Here is a 15987-nt window from a genome sequence, read left to right as displayed (position 1 = left end):
AGTTCTTGCAATATTTTATTCGTAGGTAGCATTACTTGTGCAAGTTGAATAAAGAAGAAAATTTTAATCGAGAAATAAAAAGAAGTTTCTGAAGAGCTTCAAGACTAGGGAAAAGTCGAAGCTCAGCGTTCTCAGTGAGTGGCGCGAATCGCCGGCGAAAGTACAATGGCTAAGCATAGCCAATGGCGGCCGCGATTGAATGTCTCGTGCCGGCTCGGTTGTCGTTGATCGATGTGTTACTACGTGTTTTCGAAGTGTGCTAACTCGCATTTAACTCGATCACGCGTAGTCCTAATTTACGATCGATAATATGTCGAGTCGGCAGTCAAAAAAAGAAAAGGTGCGTTCATTATGTTGCACGTCGCTCCTGTCTCTGGTCGACTACGTCTCTTCTTATGTGATCGGTACTCGCATACGTGAAAACAGTGTTCTTTCGACAAGGAGAGATCGTGGGCACGCGCGCGCGAGTGTGTGTGTGCGTGAGAGAGAGAAAGAGAGGAAGAAAGAGAGAGGGTGACGATGACAGGGATAGGAGAGAAAAGAAAGAAGGGAGAGTAAAGAGAGTACGGGGAAACAACCCCGGTAGCCGAGACACCGAAGGGTGTAGCGTGATTCTGATTTCTTGATATCCGTTTCACTGGTACATTTTCTCGACCGAACGTTTCGAAGAACCTGACAATGGTACTTCAACTAATTCTCGTTTCCGTTGTGACATCGCAAGTGCGAATTCGTTGAGCGGACCGCGTCTCGAATGTGAATCGTGCTGTCGTGGCATTGTACGCTGATATAAGCGGTGCAATTTACTCGTTTTGTTCCAGGATGCGACGAAGATCGGCAAGGACAAGGGAAAGAACGGCAAGGATGGCGAGACAAGTGACGAGGTGAGGTTATATCGTCCTTCTATGTTCCTTCCTATTGATGTGACTCGATTCATTTCAAATTGACTTGTCTCGTCGTCAATTCTTCCTATCGTAGAGTTTCGTTTTTATTTTACATGCATCACGGATTCAATTTGTTAAAGACATCAAATGTTCGTATCTTTGTCAGTTCTGTAAGAGACAGTATTTAAGATTTATTCTCCGAAAGCGATGCAGTGTCCATCTTCGATACCGTGTGCCACTTGAAATGTTTTCTTTCCTAGAGTCATGTACATGCGTATAATTTAAAATACACGTTTGCCTATGATACATTTTTTTAATATTACTGTTTGATTAAGTTTGTGTTCCATGAATATCGTTTATAAAATGATTTTAAAGCTCTCTTTGAAAAAAATACTGCTTGCCACAGGTGGCGCTTAAGCGTAGACTTAGTTGATAAATAGAAAACGATGTAAACGAAAGATACGTTATAAACTAACTGGTATATTTTTCGATCTCTATTTCTTGTCACTTCGTTATACATGACTATATTTAGCTTTTTCTGTTCAAGCGATTCGTGACTTGGAATGTAATTAGAATTTTACATTAATTTCTAACACGCTCCTTGGACATAATTAATGTATAATCCATGTGAAGTATATGAATATAGCAAATTCCAAAGATGGAATTGCCGCGAAATTATATATGTATTAAAAGATATTAATTGATCATTAAGATTAATATGATAAATGGATCTACCTTGTAATTTCTTAATTATATTTACATTATATATGTTACATATATCATATATAATTCTATTTTTCGTTGTATTTATTAGTTTGCAAATTGAATCAATCTTTTACAAACAATTTTTTACAAATAATTTATAACCAATTAATTAATAATTAAATTTATAAATTTAACTTCCACAATTTGTTTTGCTGTTAACAGTCTAAAAATAACTCAGACTATTATATTTAGTGCAAAATTGCATAACTGTTTATTACCTACAGCACATAAATTGTAATACATATATATAAACACTATTATATTATTAAATTTTTATTAAATTTTTATATTTTGGTGCATTTTTAACTGTTCTTAAAGAAATTTTGTTTGCCTTTAATAGCAAAAAGCAAAAGAATAAATATAAATTTATATGTGCATGTATTTTCAAGAATATTCAATCAATCACAAAAATGTTTTATAGAAAGAAAGATTTAATATAAGATATCAACAGACTGCAATTGTAGAAGCGAGAAAAATCAAAATTCATCTTATACAGCCAAGAGGGAATACTCATGCCAAATTGTTATGGGATACACTTCCTCAAGGACCACACCATCAGCTAGGTTCTCCAAGAAGAAGTTTTGTGATTGGTGTTGAAGTCATTCTTGCATCTCTATCAATTTTTTCATTTTACAGTAGTAGACCAAAAACATTAATAAAAGTGTTACTATGTAATATATAATTGTCCAAAACTCATTCACAAGTAATTGTCATCTTTTTTGGCCACTAGAGAGTACTCTAAATGGACATCAGCTCAGATGAAGAGTCAAGACCAATAGTGCATAAATGGTTTCAAGATCAACCACAAAACTTCTTTCAAGGAAGCCAGGCTTTAATGCAACGTTGGAACAATTGTGTTGAATGTAATGATGATTACATATAGATTGACATTTGCTTTTAGAAAACAATTTTTGTTCATCGTTTCTGAATTACGTAATGGAGTTTAATGGAATTTTAATATAAATCAAGTATTTGCTGGTTAGTGATACGTTTATATAATGTAAACAATTTCCAAAGAGCATAATATTCTTTGAGGAACACTATAAAAAATATGTAAGCCGCTAAAGCAAATAAAAATTGCACCACTCTCAATCTACTTGTTTCTATTTAAAGTTGATCCATTATTGAGGCATAGTTAAATCAAGTGCACACTTATACAAGGTATTTTCTCTTTTAACATTAAATTACCTAACTATTTCTTGCTTTATACATGCAATTTTTATGCACATATTGCATCAGCAATTTTACATTGCACTGTATGAATTTCAACAAACTTGTTATCTTTAAGCTTTTATTATTTTGGAATTGTTTCTTTTATTTCGTAGGCGAATAAGGTAACCGGAGGACCACCGGCAACTGCTGCACCACCGCCACCAACGTTGATTAACAAAATCAAATATCAACCGGGAGGTCCGGTGATAAAGAAAGATAAACGGCAAAGTAGCTCAAGATTTAACATATCGAAAAATCGCGAACTTCAAAAGTTGCCGCTTCTATCCGGTAAGTTAAGATGAATTTTGGTGAGCAAAAGTACGATAAAAGATCAAATAAAAAATTTTAATGATTTATTTTTAAAACAGTATGAAGTAAAGTAATGCGCTGTACATAGTCGAAAATGTTAAAAATACTCAGAAGAGAAGCAATTTGTTCCAGATAAATTGAAAAAACATTATTTACTCGATCATAATGGATTCGATCATTAGAGTGATTGTGATGAGGCATAGAAGTTCATTTTCGATCTGTTCATGACATGACAATTTCCCTAGAAGTTTCATCTGGCGATAAATTCATCAAGAGCTTATTGATTTTAATATTTTCTAAGCGAACTACTCCGCTTTCTTTGGCAATGATTGCCACATAATGATTGATTAGTATGACAGGTCACCAAAGTAGAAGCAATAAACCTTGTCATTATTATCTTCGCCAGGAATAAACCGTAATACACTTAACGAGTGCACCGGGGGTATATTCAAGAATAGTTACCTAACGCTGCTTTACTCAAGTTAAATTACTGCGCTTTCAGTTGTTTTGATAAATCGAGATATTTCGATGTGTCGATACTTTCGATACATTCGATACTTTCGATACATTCGATACTTAAATATTCAAATAATTATTAAAATACAAAATATGATTCAAGAAGAATTTTCCAATAGGATGTTGGGCTGATTAATGTCATCATTTTTATTAAAAATTACACACTATATTGTATATGTTAGGATTTGTAAACGAAAAGTTAGATGATTTTGATTTAAAAGTAGATATATGAAATTTAGAACTGACCTACATTTTCGACTGATTGGTAGTATGTATGTAGCTTAAAGTATTTTAACCAAGAAAGATTTTGTAACATGCAATTGCTTTAATAAATAATTAGACTGAAAGTGAAATTTAAGGATAAAAAAAGAAAACAGAAAAATAGATTCAAAAAGTGGATGGAGTGAAAGTTAAGAAGTGAAGGTTATTGGATCTTCTTTGACTGATATCAATCAAATTGGAAATTTCAGCGGAACAACAGAAATGCGTGGGTAAATGGATATATAAACGGCGGTATTTATGTGATTTATATATCGATTAAACATCTACAAAAGATCCCGCGCAGTTACTACATTTTAATTATGTTGATTCTTTAATAAAATGATCTTTAATGTTAGTCAGATACTTCTGTAATATGTAATATGAAATTCACTTTCGTTCATAAAGACATCAATAATATGAGTAACATTGTTGCAGTCACGAAGATTGCAACTTTTTAATGTTTTAATACTAATACAATGACTGTTTTAAAAATTAAATTTTATTTTTGTATTTACATTTGAAATAGAAATTACATCTGTCATGTCAAAAAGAAAATTAATTAGTTACTTTTGCTTTTTCAATCCTAGTCACGGGATTGCGAAAGCAGCTACGTCAGAACGATTGTATGTTATCGATTGTAAGGCGCGGTGGTTCACGCATGCGCGCAAGCGTCATTCGCGATTCCTACTTTTCTAACGTAAACAGTCCTTTCTCGTTCAAACGGCCTTTGATATCGGCGGTATTTTCTCTATACGAATTTACATCACATTTTTTTTTTTTGGTTTCACCACATCTACTCAAGACCGATCAGTTCGGTGACAATACGTTTGCAAATCATCGTGTATTACAATCCTCATACGAATCGGAATATGCTCGATTCTTGCCTGAAAGAACGGTCAGTTACGTCGAAGCAACAGATTGTTATGTGAACAAGAAAACCGGTGCGTATAGGGATGTAATTTACGGTGAATAGGCCGGGAAAAGGAAATAAATTCCGGTGACATATATCGAAAACATAGACACTGTTGATCAATAAGATGGTTCACGTGGATGGATATATCCCTTTCTCGACTGGTGTCCTGCCGAAAAGTCCGAGCTTCCACCAGGGTCTCGCCTTAGCTACTGTCTTCTCTAGAGAATCGAATAAACCTTACTTAACCAACTTCACTTCGCATTATCAACCGTTACGACCCCTATTAATCGGTAATGAAACCTCTGAAGTTTGCTTCTAGTCTTGATTCTCGTAATTGTTAAATATATGAACGAGCATCTAGAGAAGGATACAGAAGGACAGTGTTCATAGGTGATATATGTGTGTGGGAGAAAAAGAGAAACATAGGTTATATGAAATGAGGTGAGATTTGAGAGGGAGTGAGAGAGGTAGAGAGTTCATGGAAGAGTCCAAGAGAGACAGAAAGAATCTATGAAAGAATCGAGGAGGGGGAAATTATTAATGAAAAAGAGAATGAATAAAAAAAGTTGACGAGGCGGGCATACGAAATTACCGAATACTCAAGATAAATAGCAGACGATAGAGAGGGAGTTCATGAAAGCGTTTAAAAGGATAAGGGAGAAAATGTACGAGAAAAAGAAATATGGAAAAGGTGGGAGTTCAAGACCGAAAGAACGGAAAGCTGTGCAAGAATGTGAGAGAAAGGGGAATGCACTATGAGAGAAAGTTTGAGACAGTAAGAGTATGAGAGAAAGGAAGGTATATTTGGGAGAGAAAGAGTCCACGAGAGAGTCCATGAACAGTGTGAATCGTCTGCATGCTGCGTGTTCATGGTTTTGTTGGCTACCAAGAAGGGAGTGGGATTTATGGGGGAAACAGAAGTACGAAAGAGGAACTGTTGAGGCATACAAGCCTGTGTAGGTTGCGTAAGATGTGCGCATGTGTGTTCGTATATATCCCAAAAGAGGGAAAACATAAACTCCATGTGAGTACACGAAGTATTTGTAATGGGAAACGTGTTTGATAGGTATTAGTTTAGAAGTAAGCCCTAAATTCGACAGGTATTGTTAATATCCTTCATTTTTTCTGTTCTTTTTTCATTTTTAATATCCCTTTTCTTTCTTTTAGAAACGCAACAAGGAAACGAAAGAGAAGAGCTATTTATCCAGAAACTACGACAATGTTGCGTGCTGTTCGACTTCGAGTCCGATCCCCTGTCGGATCTCAAATGGAAAGAGGTGAAGCGTACCGCTCTCAACGAGATGGTCGAGTATGTCAAGAACAAAAACACGATCACAGAGGCGATCTATCCCGAAGCAGTGAATATGGTGAGTACCATTTAACACATTGTTGCTAGAGGGGGATACATTGATAGTAAGGTATTTCCTGAATAAGAGATCTTCCAATTGCAATGAGTATATTTGAGTTATTATGATTTGTTTGTAATTGGAAATTTGCAATTTTTCAGTTCGCAGTGAATTTGTTTCGTACACTCCCTCCAGCATCAAACCCGAATGGAGCGGAGTTCGATCCGGAAGAAGATGAGCCAACGTTAGAAGCTGCTTGGCCTCACTTGCAGCTGGTTTATGAGTTCTTTTTACGATTGCTCGAGTCTCCGGAATTTCAGCCCACTATCGCCAGACGTTACATAGACCAGAAGTTCGTGCTGCAACTTTTAGAGCTGTTTGATTCAGAGGACCCACGAGAAAGAGATTTCTTGAAGACAACGCTTCATAGGATTTATGGGAAGTTCTTGGGGCTCAGAGCATACATCAGGAAACAGATAAATAATGTGTTCTATCGATTTATATACGAAACCGAACACCACAATGGTATTGCTGAACTTCTCGAGATTTTGGGAAGGTAATTTTGAGTTATTTAGTATTAGCACTAAAGATAGCTTTATAGTACGTGTTGATTGATTTGTTTGTTCTTTCAGTATAATCAATGGATTTGCATTACCACTGAAGGATGAACATAAAGTATTTTTATTGAAGGTGCTTTTACCTTTACACAAAGCCAAATCGCTCTCTGTATATCATCCACAGTTGGCATACTGCGTGGTTCAGTTTTTGGAGAAAGATCCGTCGTTGACTGAACCTGTTATGAGAAGCTTGTTGAAATTCTGGCCGAAAACACATTCCCCGAAGGAAGTAATGTTTTTAAATGAACTTGAGGAGATTCTCGACGTGATCGAACCTGCGGAATTCCAGAGAGTCATGGATCCGTTATTTAGACAATTAGCAAAATGTGTATCATCTCCACACTTCCAGGTATTTCTAATATCTTCTTTTTATCGATTATATTTTATTTAAATTTAAATTTTGTCTAAACATTTTATCATACTTTCTCCAGGTGGCTGAAAGAGCTCTATATTATTGGAACAACGAATACGTAATGTCCCTTATAACGGATAACTATTCCGTTATTTTGCCAATCATGTACCCAGCATTCTACAGAAATTCTCGTAATCATTGGAACAAAACGATTCACGGTTTGATCTACAATGCATTGAAGCTTTTCATGGAGATAAATCAGAAAGTATTCGATGAGTGTACGCAACAGTATTTTCAGGTACGTTATTTACTTTCGTAAAAGGAGGACGAAGAAGTGACGTTAATTAAAATATTTGTAGGATCGGCATAAAGAATGGAAGCTTATGAAAGATAGAGATGAAGCGTGGATGCGCGTTGAAGCTCTAGCAATGAAACATCCGAATTACAACGCGACTATAAAAGGTATTACGAACACAACACCTAGCACGATGTCGCAGCAACAATTAGACAGCCCTCCGCCTGACGAAGATGGAGATACAGATCAATCTCCGCTCACATTGGAAAAGATAGAAGCGAAAGCGAACGAGGTATGACAGATCGCAATCGGTCTTTCTCTCGTCCTTGATCGTTTGTTTATTAAGGAGTCTAAAATGAATCTTTTTTTGCCATAGGCAAAAAAAATGACCAACTCCAATAAAACAAAGCCACTTTTGCGAAGGAAAAGCGACTTACCCCAAGACACGTACACAATGCGGGCATTGTCAGATCACAAACGCGCAGACGAATATCTCGATACGCCACCGGATCCTAACAATTGCTAGTCTCTACCGCAATCTCTTCCCATGTATCCTCTCTTTTGCTGCAGTGATTTTGGGAGTTAGCTTTTTTGAAGAGAGAAACGAAACAGCGATGAATCGGATCTAATGAATCGAGTGATCATCACATTCGACGACAACCGTTTACAACAGAATTTAATCGAACAGAGAAGTCAACAATGTCGTAATTATCGCTCTTCTCCTTCCCTACTCCCTTCTCGTATCAAAACAGTCGAGATATGCATCGTAATTTCTTTTTCTTTGTATCTCGGTAATCGAAAAAAAGCTTTCTCTCATTGCACCCAGCACATTCAGAAGATGTATCCGTGTCCGTAGTAATCCATAAAAAGGAAAAAAAATGCTGATAACTTCCTATATACTCTTCGAGTTGATTTGCATAAGGCATCGCGAGAATTATGAAAATATTACATACTCATTATCAAAGAAATGGAAAAATCATGAGATGTAAAAGAAACCTAGTAAATAAGGGTCCTAAGTGTGTATATGTATATATATACACAAACACATACACAGAGTATTTTATAAATTGTAGATTTCTTGCGTATGGAGAAATTTATCGCTGACAATAAGACAGTTTTTCGCATTCATAAGTACGCCTTCACATTTTTAAAAGAAATGTATTCGACGTATGATAGACACGTGGCGTACAGGTCCGATCATGCATTAAAACTCAAACATAAGTCTCGAACAATTTATCTGAAAAGATTCATTCATGATTGTTCTAAGATAGGTTGTCTTGCTTTTGGCGGGGGATTTTCTTCATATCATAGGAATTTATGGTTTATTGAACACCATTTATACAGGGTGTATCATCACGAATGAATACAAATTTGCCTGCTGATTCTGGGAATGATTTTGAATAGAATCGTTATTTTATCTAAAATTTATTTGTATTTTTGAATAATATCGATACTTTCCTGCGCTTAAGACGAATTACATAGGAAATGCAGTCGTAATCGCTACTTCTTTTAGGGGCATCTCGTTATCTGTTATATTTTGAGAGTATTTTTACATAATATTGTTTATTCAAAATCATACCATAAATTAACAGATAAATTGCTTATCGCGGCGATACATCCTATATACATACATATATACATATATATACATATGTATATAATATACATATATTATATACATATATGTATATGTATATGTATATATATATATATTATATAATATAAATATGCTCTAAATAAACAAAAAAGAAAAAAAACATTTATATGAATTCGAAAGGGGTCAAACAAGAATGGCCGCGTGCTTGATGTTGTAATAATAATAACAATAAAAGAAGAAAAGAAATTTTAGTATGCAAGTTTGAGGCGTTACTCTTCTGAGCGAGGTTTCCACTGATGCGCAAATGACAGACATTTAATAACACACAAGTGATATATAGTTGCTTCAACGCTACCAGCTCGTAACTTAGCGGCAAAAAAAGAAAGAAAAATGAAAAAATTGCAAAAAGAAGTAAAAACGTCGTTTTAGAGTTAGATGAACGTGATAGCACTATTTTAGAATATCGATTGTTATAAATCTGAATATTCCTGAACGTACTACTTTTATATCTAAATGTGCCTAGATGCCTGTGGAACGCATTCGCAAGAATCGCCTCTGCCAGAGGCCTATAATTAAGAATCGTTAAACAAAAGAAGAAAAAAAAAAAAGAAATAATAAGCAACGAGTTATACGTAACGTTACCGAATGGTGTAATCGTATCACGAATTTTTTCAAGAACGCTTACACGAACGTTGCGTCGTTGCCACGTCAGTTTTGTGGTTTAGTCGAAAGAAAATAAAGTGAAGAAAAACGTTATATACTAGTTCGTCGCTGGCAAAAGAAAAAAGCAAATGAAAATTGCAAAGAATAGAAGTAAATATAGGAGTCGTGGAAAATCGAGGGCCTCGAACAGTGGGAATTCAATTTACAACAACTCATGTCCCACTGGATGGTCCAACCGCACCCTCAACAATTTCACTATGGCGTTTTTGCTAATTCCTTGTACTACTCCTGTTTATTGGGTATGGTGACCCCGATGCCACGCAAATAACGAAAATTAAAGGGGAAAAAGAGCGATCTAAGCGAAATACTAAAATAATTTAGTCTTTGCGCTGCTGGCAGGCTGTTATGTTTAAACATTGTAAGGGATGAACTTGTTGAAAATAGAAAAATACGGTTAGCGCTAATTATTAAATTACGAAAATTAAAACCAAATGAGATAAATATAAAAAAAAAAGAAGAAATTATTTACTATTTAATCGCCCCTTCAGAAGGAGAATGGCTGTTTTTGTTACGAAAAATCATTGAACGATATGACTATTCTCATCGATAATTTTTATTATCAAGTGCAGTGTAATCTCGATGAACCTCATGAATCAATGCGAATGTGTTTAAATCATCGGAACATTTTATTGGAAACACTGTATCTTGCGCAACAAGTATTTAATAATAAAAGTATTTTTAGTAAAAGATTTTATTTGAATAGGTTTGCATTTTCAATGGTATACCTTTAAATGAACAATTAGCAATTAGACCGCATTCAACAGATGCGGTTGCCGATATCACTTATTTTTTCGTTTCGTTTGTTTCTTTTCTTCGTAATTCTGCCGATTAATGCGAATTATCGGGATTACATTGTATTCTTCAATCGTTGAAGTCAATCGAAAGAAATATAAATAGATAATAATGTTCGAGAGAAGCGTCTCTCCGATAATGCATGTTTCGAGGTTTCGTCTCTTACTGCGTCTATTCTTTCACTTGTATCATCTAAGGGTTATATCCTTGGACTTTACGAATTTCACAGTAGATCAGGAGACCATTCTCGTGCTTCTCGTGCTTAATTCTTCAGAAGACTGTTTTACTGGCTCATCGTTGGTCGAGTACTATCGAGTTTGTCTGACTTCCGTTTCCGCACTGTGCCAGGCTTAAATTACTAAACACAGAGGGAAAAAAAAGAGAGAAAAAAAAATAAAAAAATAGGGAGAAAATGAAATTTGATTTCACTCGACGTAGATCGTTCTCTTGTAATTCCGTAAGGGTTAGCTCGAGTGAGTTTAAAGCTTCATTTTCAGCAATGTTTTATACGTTTTTTATGATAAGAAAGTCAGCCAACAATCGAGTATTTTGTAGATAGAAAGAGGAACAACCTGTGCGAAGAACGATTCGACATTTTATGTAAGGAGGAGCAAGGATATTCTTTTTAGAAAGAGTGAATCACTATCGTAGGCAGCTTTTGAAACGTCTTGTAGACACGTCTCTGTTCTTCCTTACGTAAAGATCTACGAACTATTCGAGAGATGTCCGATTGAACACGAATAAAAGTAAAAAAGCAAGAAGTTAGCGAAGAAAGAAAAGATCCACATGTACAGTGACTCGCTTCGAATTTAGAGATATAAATCTACAATGGAACACGTACAGAACTGTGTATCAATGTTCGATTACGAAATTTTTTTAATGATCGCCTGTCCGATCGATTCGATTCCATGCATGCATATATTCCTTTACAATTTGTTGGAAGCATAATTTTATAATAAATAAATCATTATAATGAAACGAGACGATTGCTCAATCTTAATTTCACTAAACCCTTGCAGCATCCTTAAAGTTACCTCTTCTTACTTTACAAGAAATCGTACTTCAAAGTATTATAAATTTCCTTAAGAACTTTGATCGTGCTCTAGGGGAGAATTTTGCCAACTTGCGACATTCCGACGATTTCGTGCTAGGTTATTATTTGCGTAGATTGCCACTCGCGTAGGTTTTCGTCAGGCATCGAGAGTATTCCACTCGAGAGATCCTCGAAACTCCTTGAATTTTGCAAAACAAACAAAGTGGGTACATCAAGGTTGTCGGTATCCGGTTCGTATACAGGTTTCCTGTTATTTTATTCTCATGCTTGATCCTTGGAATTCCTTGAAGGGAGACAAGTAGATAGTATACATATAAAACACTTTCTATACAAGTGTATATGTATAGTAATAAAGAACATTCAAATATCATAACCAAAACATGTTGATTTTACATACTCAATTTCGTCATTCTGGTATAAACATCTGCCAAACTCCATCTTTATTTACATCCGCACCTTCATTCGGACATCTCGCGAATTGTTCGATGAAGCTGCAAGAAGATTTAATAAATTATCGATCGAGTAGACTACATGGTTGGATTAGAGAAGGATATTGTACTTTATGTCGGTTCGTTCGCCCCTTTTCGATTTAGCTGACCGCCAACGTGCCAGTGACTCCTAGCATTCAACAGGTATCTATACAATCGATGTGTGTTTGTGCTCCGTGCTATTCCCCATGGCGGCGTTGTGTAGGTATCAGTGATCTGCGCTTCCTTCGAAGAGACGCTTGCGCCGGTAAGGCAGACTCCCGGCGCTCCGTGGTTGTCCGTTATTAGTACGCCGCCGGCCGTCGAAGGTGGATGGTCTTTTGCTCGTAGTTTGGACGGTGCACTGCATTATTTTTGTTTACGTGATCGGTTTTTCTATGAAACTTAACTTCGAATCGATCGAATAACGCGTATTGCGCATCAACGTGCGTGTATGTTATTCGCGAAGTCGGCGACGAACGAGTCGCGACGATCGTTTCGATAGAATCTTCGATCTAATTCGGTGTTCGATGACTGTCGATACACGGTAAGTTCGTTAGACTAAGTTTGGTTATAATACGAGTGGCTTCTCGCGAGTCGGTATTTCGCGAAGTATACGTACAGCTTGCAGGCATTGTTCGTTAATTCGTCGCGATCGAAATTCGGTAAACGATACTGTGAAAGCGAACGACGAATTCGTCGGGCATAGAGACGGGAGAAATCATGTGACAGAGAAAGTGCGTCGTATTCGAGAATGTTAATCGAGACATGCTTTTCGGTGGTTTCGGCCTGTGACTTCTACGGGAATGGTACACATCGAATGACGGAAGCATGAAAGACGTTTCCTAGAAGAGAAATTGTGTCGTGTCTGCATGTGTACGTACGTATACAAATTCATCGATGCTTCTGGACCTTTGCCAAGCGATCTTTCGTAATATTCGAAGGCATTGGTAATGCGTAGTAGTCGTGTATGTCGTAAGTCATTTCTCCAACCGCGAATCTACCGCGTCAGGCGTGTTTTCTCTTTTTTCCGCCATTCGTGTTCCCGCGCTTCTATCCCCTCCCTCGTCCTATCTCTTTTTCGCGAATTGCTTATTAACCTATCTTTCCTCGCTGTTAGCATTCTTCTGTCACGAGTGCAAACAGGTTTGCGCATGCGTACAGGAGTCTATAGACGATTCGAAATGTTAGAAAATGACGTATCGGTTTGATGACAAATGATTGATTTTATTTTAAGCCTCAATTACATAGATAACGTAAAAAAAATGGTGGCTTTAAATGATACTTTGATCGATAAGATGCGTAATTCGAAGCGTTTCATAATTTCTCGGCCGTTATAACTTATCGTTCTCGGGCTTATGAGACAAATTATTTTTCTGATCTAACAACGGTTAATATACGACGGATTTGTTTTCATTACTGGTAGAGCTCTCTTTATCTGAAAATTAACTCGACTCACGGTTGAGGATTGATAATTTAATCCAACGTATAAAAGCCTTACAAGAAATATAATTCTCGCAGATAGAGGGGACGAGGATAAATTTTTCGAGTCCGGAAAATATTGTATACGGGAAGTAATTGCCTTAAAAGGTTCTCTTCGGTAAGACGCTTGTGAAATTCGAGACATAATCAAGTTGTGTAATGAAATGCAAGGAGACGTAACATATAGCTGCGTATTAAAACATCTTTCGTGAAAACATCGGCAAATATTTGCAGGGAGTTTCGATGTTCTAACATGAGCGTCTTATATACCGCATTCGCGATAACTGGGAAACCGATTCTCGTTAATTATCTCGGAGTTTAAAGAACGCGCGGAGAGACGCCGCGGGAAAAAGAAGTAATTCAAAAGTTCCGTGATTAATGGAGTAATTCGTTCCAAGTAAGAAGTTGTATTTCATTTCGCCTGATCTCGTTCTCCCGAAATAATCTCCGAGGAAGCGGAGAATTATGGAAATCGACGGGGAGGGCTGTGGTTGCTCTGAAAAAGTGCAATCTGACCGAAACCGCATAAAAATGGATCGTTTAATACGATTTTAAAGGAGACATTAACGTCGCTGAAAACTCGCGTTCGTTGTCGCGTACAATCGTTTATTCGACTAGTCGATTTCTTTCCCGATACTTCGTTTTCTTCGCGATGGTAAAATCGAGATAAAGAACGAGGAAAATTTCGAGTTTCTTCATTGATAAACGATACGTTATCGAGTCGGATAAATATCGATCTATAGATAATTTCGCGTATTCCAACGCCATGGACGCGTCTGACTAGGTCCATTCGCCGCGCTGTTCGACAAAGTCACTAGACAAAGCGCTAGGGAGCCCTAGGATGGTACCATTCCCGAAGGAGTAACCAGGATGTTTCGTTAGTTAGAGCAAACGAGAAGAAAGTAGGGAAGTGAAAACAAAAACGAAAGTGCGAACTGCAATGTGCAAGAAAAAAAGTGAGTGTGCTCCTGTAAGTAAGAAGAACGCAAGTGAAACTCGACAACGATGACGGAAGGCGGACCAAACATAAGCGTGAGTAACAGATAATTTCGCTTTACGCAATTTTATTGGTACTTCATGATACTAGCCATTCCACGCAATTACCTACATTACGAATATCCTCTTTCGTTATTTTCAACCACCGCTTCAATTTTCACCTCATTTATCCCTAGATTTTTCCTCCGTTCAAGCAGTCTTTTACGAATCCGGGTAAAAAATACAGCTTCCTTTTTTCTTATTTTCTTTTTCCAATCTTTTTCCAGTTTATGTATTCGAAAGGGGTCGATGAAATTCGTAAAATTAACGAAATTATAGATCTTATAGTGTTATAGATTTTATAGTCCAAGTTTGAACACGTCAAGCGAGGATCCGCGATCGATATTATTAGTTCGAGCATTCATGGCTATTGCATTTTAAATCTTATTTGGTTTAATACCCTCGCCTACAATATCGTGCGAGACTCGTGGTAGCTAATCGGGCCAAATACGAGTCTCACGGGCGAGAGACGTGATAAGGAAATAGGGTAACGAATAAGGAAAAGGACGTAGTTCGTGGATGGAATTCAATGTAAACATTAGGCTCGCGGTTAGTTTTCGTCCATGTCTTTCTGCCTCAGTGCCGTGTTATTCTTCGACGTGTTTAGACCAGATTGCTCGATGCGTGACCGACCTCGCCGTTGACTATGGCACGCCCCTTCGGAGTCTAAATGGTAAGGAAAATGGTTAATAATAAGAATTAAAATTATCACGATTGTGAAAACATTTCCTCAAATTTAATTTCAAATTTAAAAATTGCCTTATTTCCCGTGCCAGCTCTTAATGGGTTAGGTTAACTGGCTGACTAGATACCTGAAAATCCCTACTCGTCCGATTCGCTTCAAATTTGATCTAAATGCTCAGCAGACGCGCCTTTATCGTCGAACTACGGATATTAAGACGCGTTCTTACGTCACTCATCCTTCCTTTCGCCATTCCCTATTTTTGCCTTACCATTTGCAGAATTCTACTGACATTTTTCCTTTCCGCACATCACTCCTTTGTTAAGTCCCGGTTATAAGTTCTACCTCTTAAGTTCTTCTTTTTCTGGCTTTTCCCCTTTGTGCGTTTCCTCCTTCTTTTGTCGATCTCCTTTCTCGCGGTGTTTCTTCCCTAGATCCCCCCTCAGTCCTCCGCGTCTCCTTATCAGCGAACTCCGGTTTCCCTAGCCTCTCTATCTCCGGGTCCCGTACATCTTTCTTTTCCCTTAAAGTCGCCGGTTTTAAAAGCCTCGCTCGTATACGGCTTTCCACCCTCCGTTCCTCGCAGATATTCAAATTGAATAATTAAAAAACGAAGCGGGGAGGGTGCCGATTCATTTTTCAAGTCGCTCGTGGAACTAGCGGCCATTGTTGAGGAGTTTGCTACCCT

At 37.1% G+C, this 15987-nt stretch overlaps 1 protein-coding gene and 1 long non-coding RNA gene across 3 annotated transcripts; one reads left to right on the top strand and one right to left on the bottom strand.

The window, feature by feature from the left end:
• The first annotated feature begins 148 nt into the window (after positions 1-148).
• LOC108547787 (serine/threonine-protein phosphatase 2A 56 kDa regulatory subunit gamma isoform) lies at positions 149-8193 on the top strand. Of its 2 annotated transcripts, none has more exons than XM_017900451.1 (9): positions 149-340; positions 819-881; positions 2972-3146; positions 6025-6224; positions 6365-6759; positions 6836-7169; positions 7252-7470; positions 7532-7759; positions 7844-8193. In XM_017900451.1, exons 1-9 carry the CDS (start codon positions 311-313, stop codon positions 7991-7993), a joined length of 1794 nt encoding a protein of 597 aa, XP_017755940.1. In that variant the 5' UTR covers positions 149-310; the 3' UTR covers positions 7994-8193. The 2 variants fall into 2 exon arrangements, with proteins under 2 accessions (XP_017755940.1, XP_017755941.1); XM_017900452.1 differs by lacking the exon at positions 149-340 and adding an exon at positions 432-681.
• A 3645-nt stretch (positions 8194-11838) lies between these two features.
• LOC108547779 (uncharacterized) lies at positions 11839-12263 on the bottom strand. Its single transcript, XR_001890225.1, has 3 exons — positions 12193-12263; positions 12031-12124; positions 11839-11916 (listed from the first exon to the last, which is right to left on the bottom strand). It is a non-coding gene; the product is annotated as an uncharacterized LOC108547779 (long non-coding RNA).
• Between the last annotated feature and the right edge of the window lie 3724 nt (positions 12264-15987).

Source organism: Eufriesea mexicana, unplaced genomic scaffold (assembly GCF_001483705.2).
Source record: "Eufriesea mexicana isolate 0111107269 unplaced genomic scaffold, ASM148370v2 scaffold1223, whole genome shotgun sequence".
NCBI lineage: Eukaryota > Metazoa > Arthropoda > Insecta > Hymenoptera > Apidae > Eufriesea > Eufriesea mexicana.
Note: the sequence above shows the minus strand (reverse complement) of the source record. Positions and strands in the feature narration are given on the sequence as shown.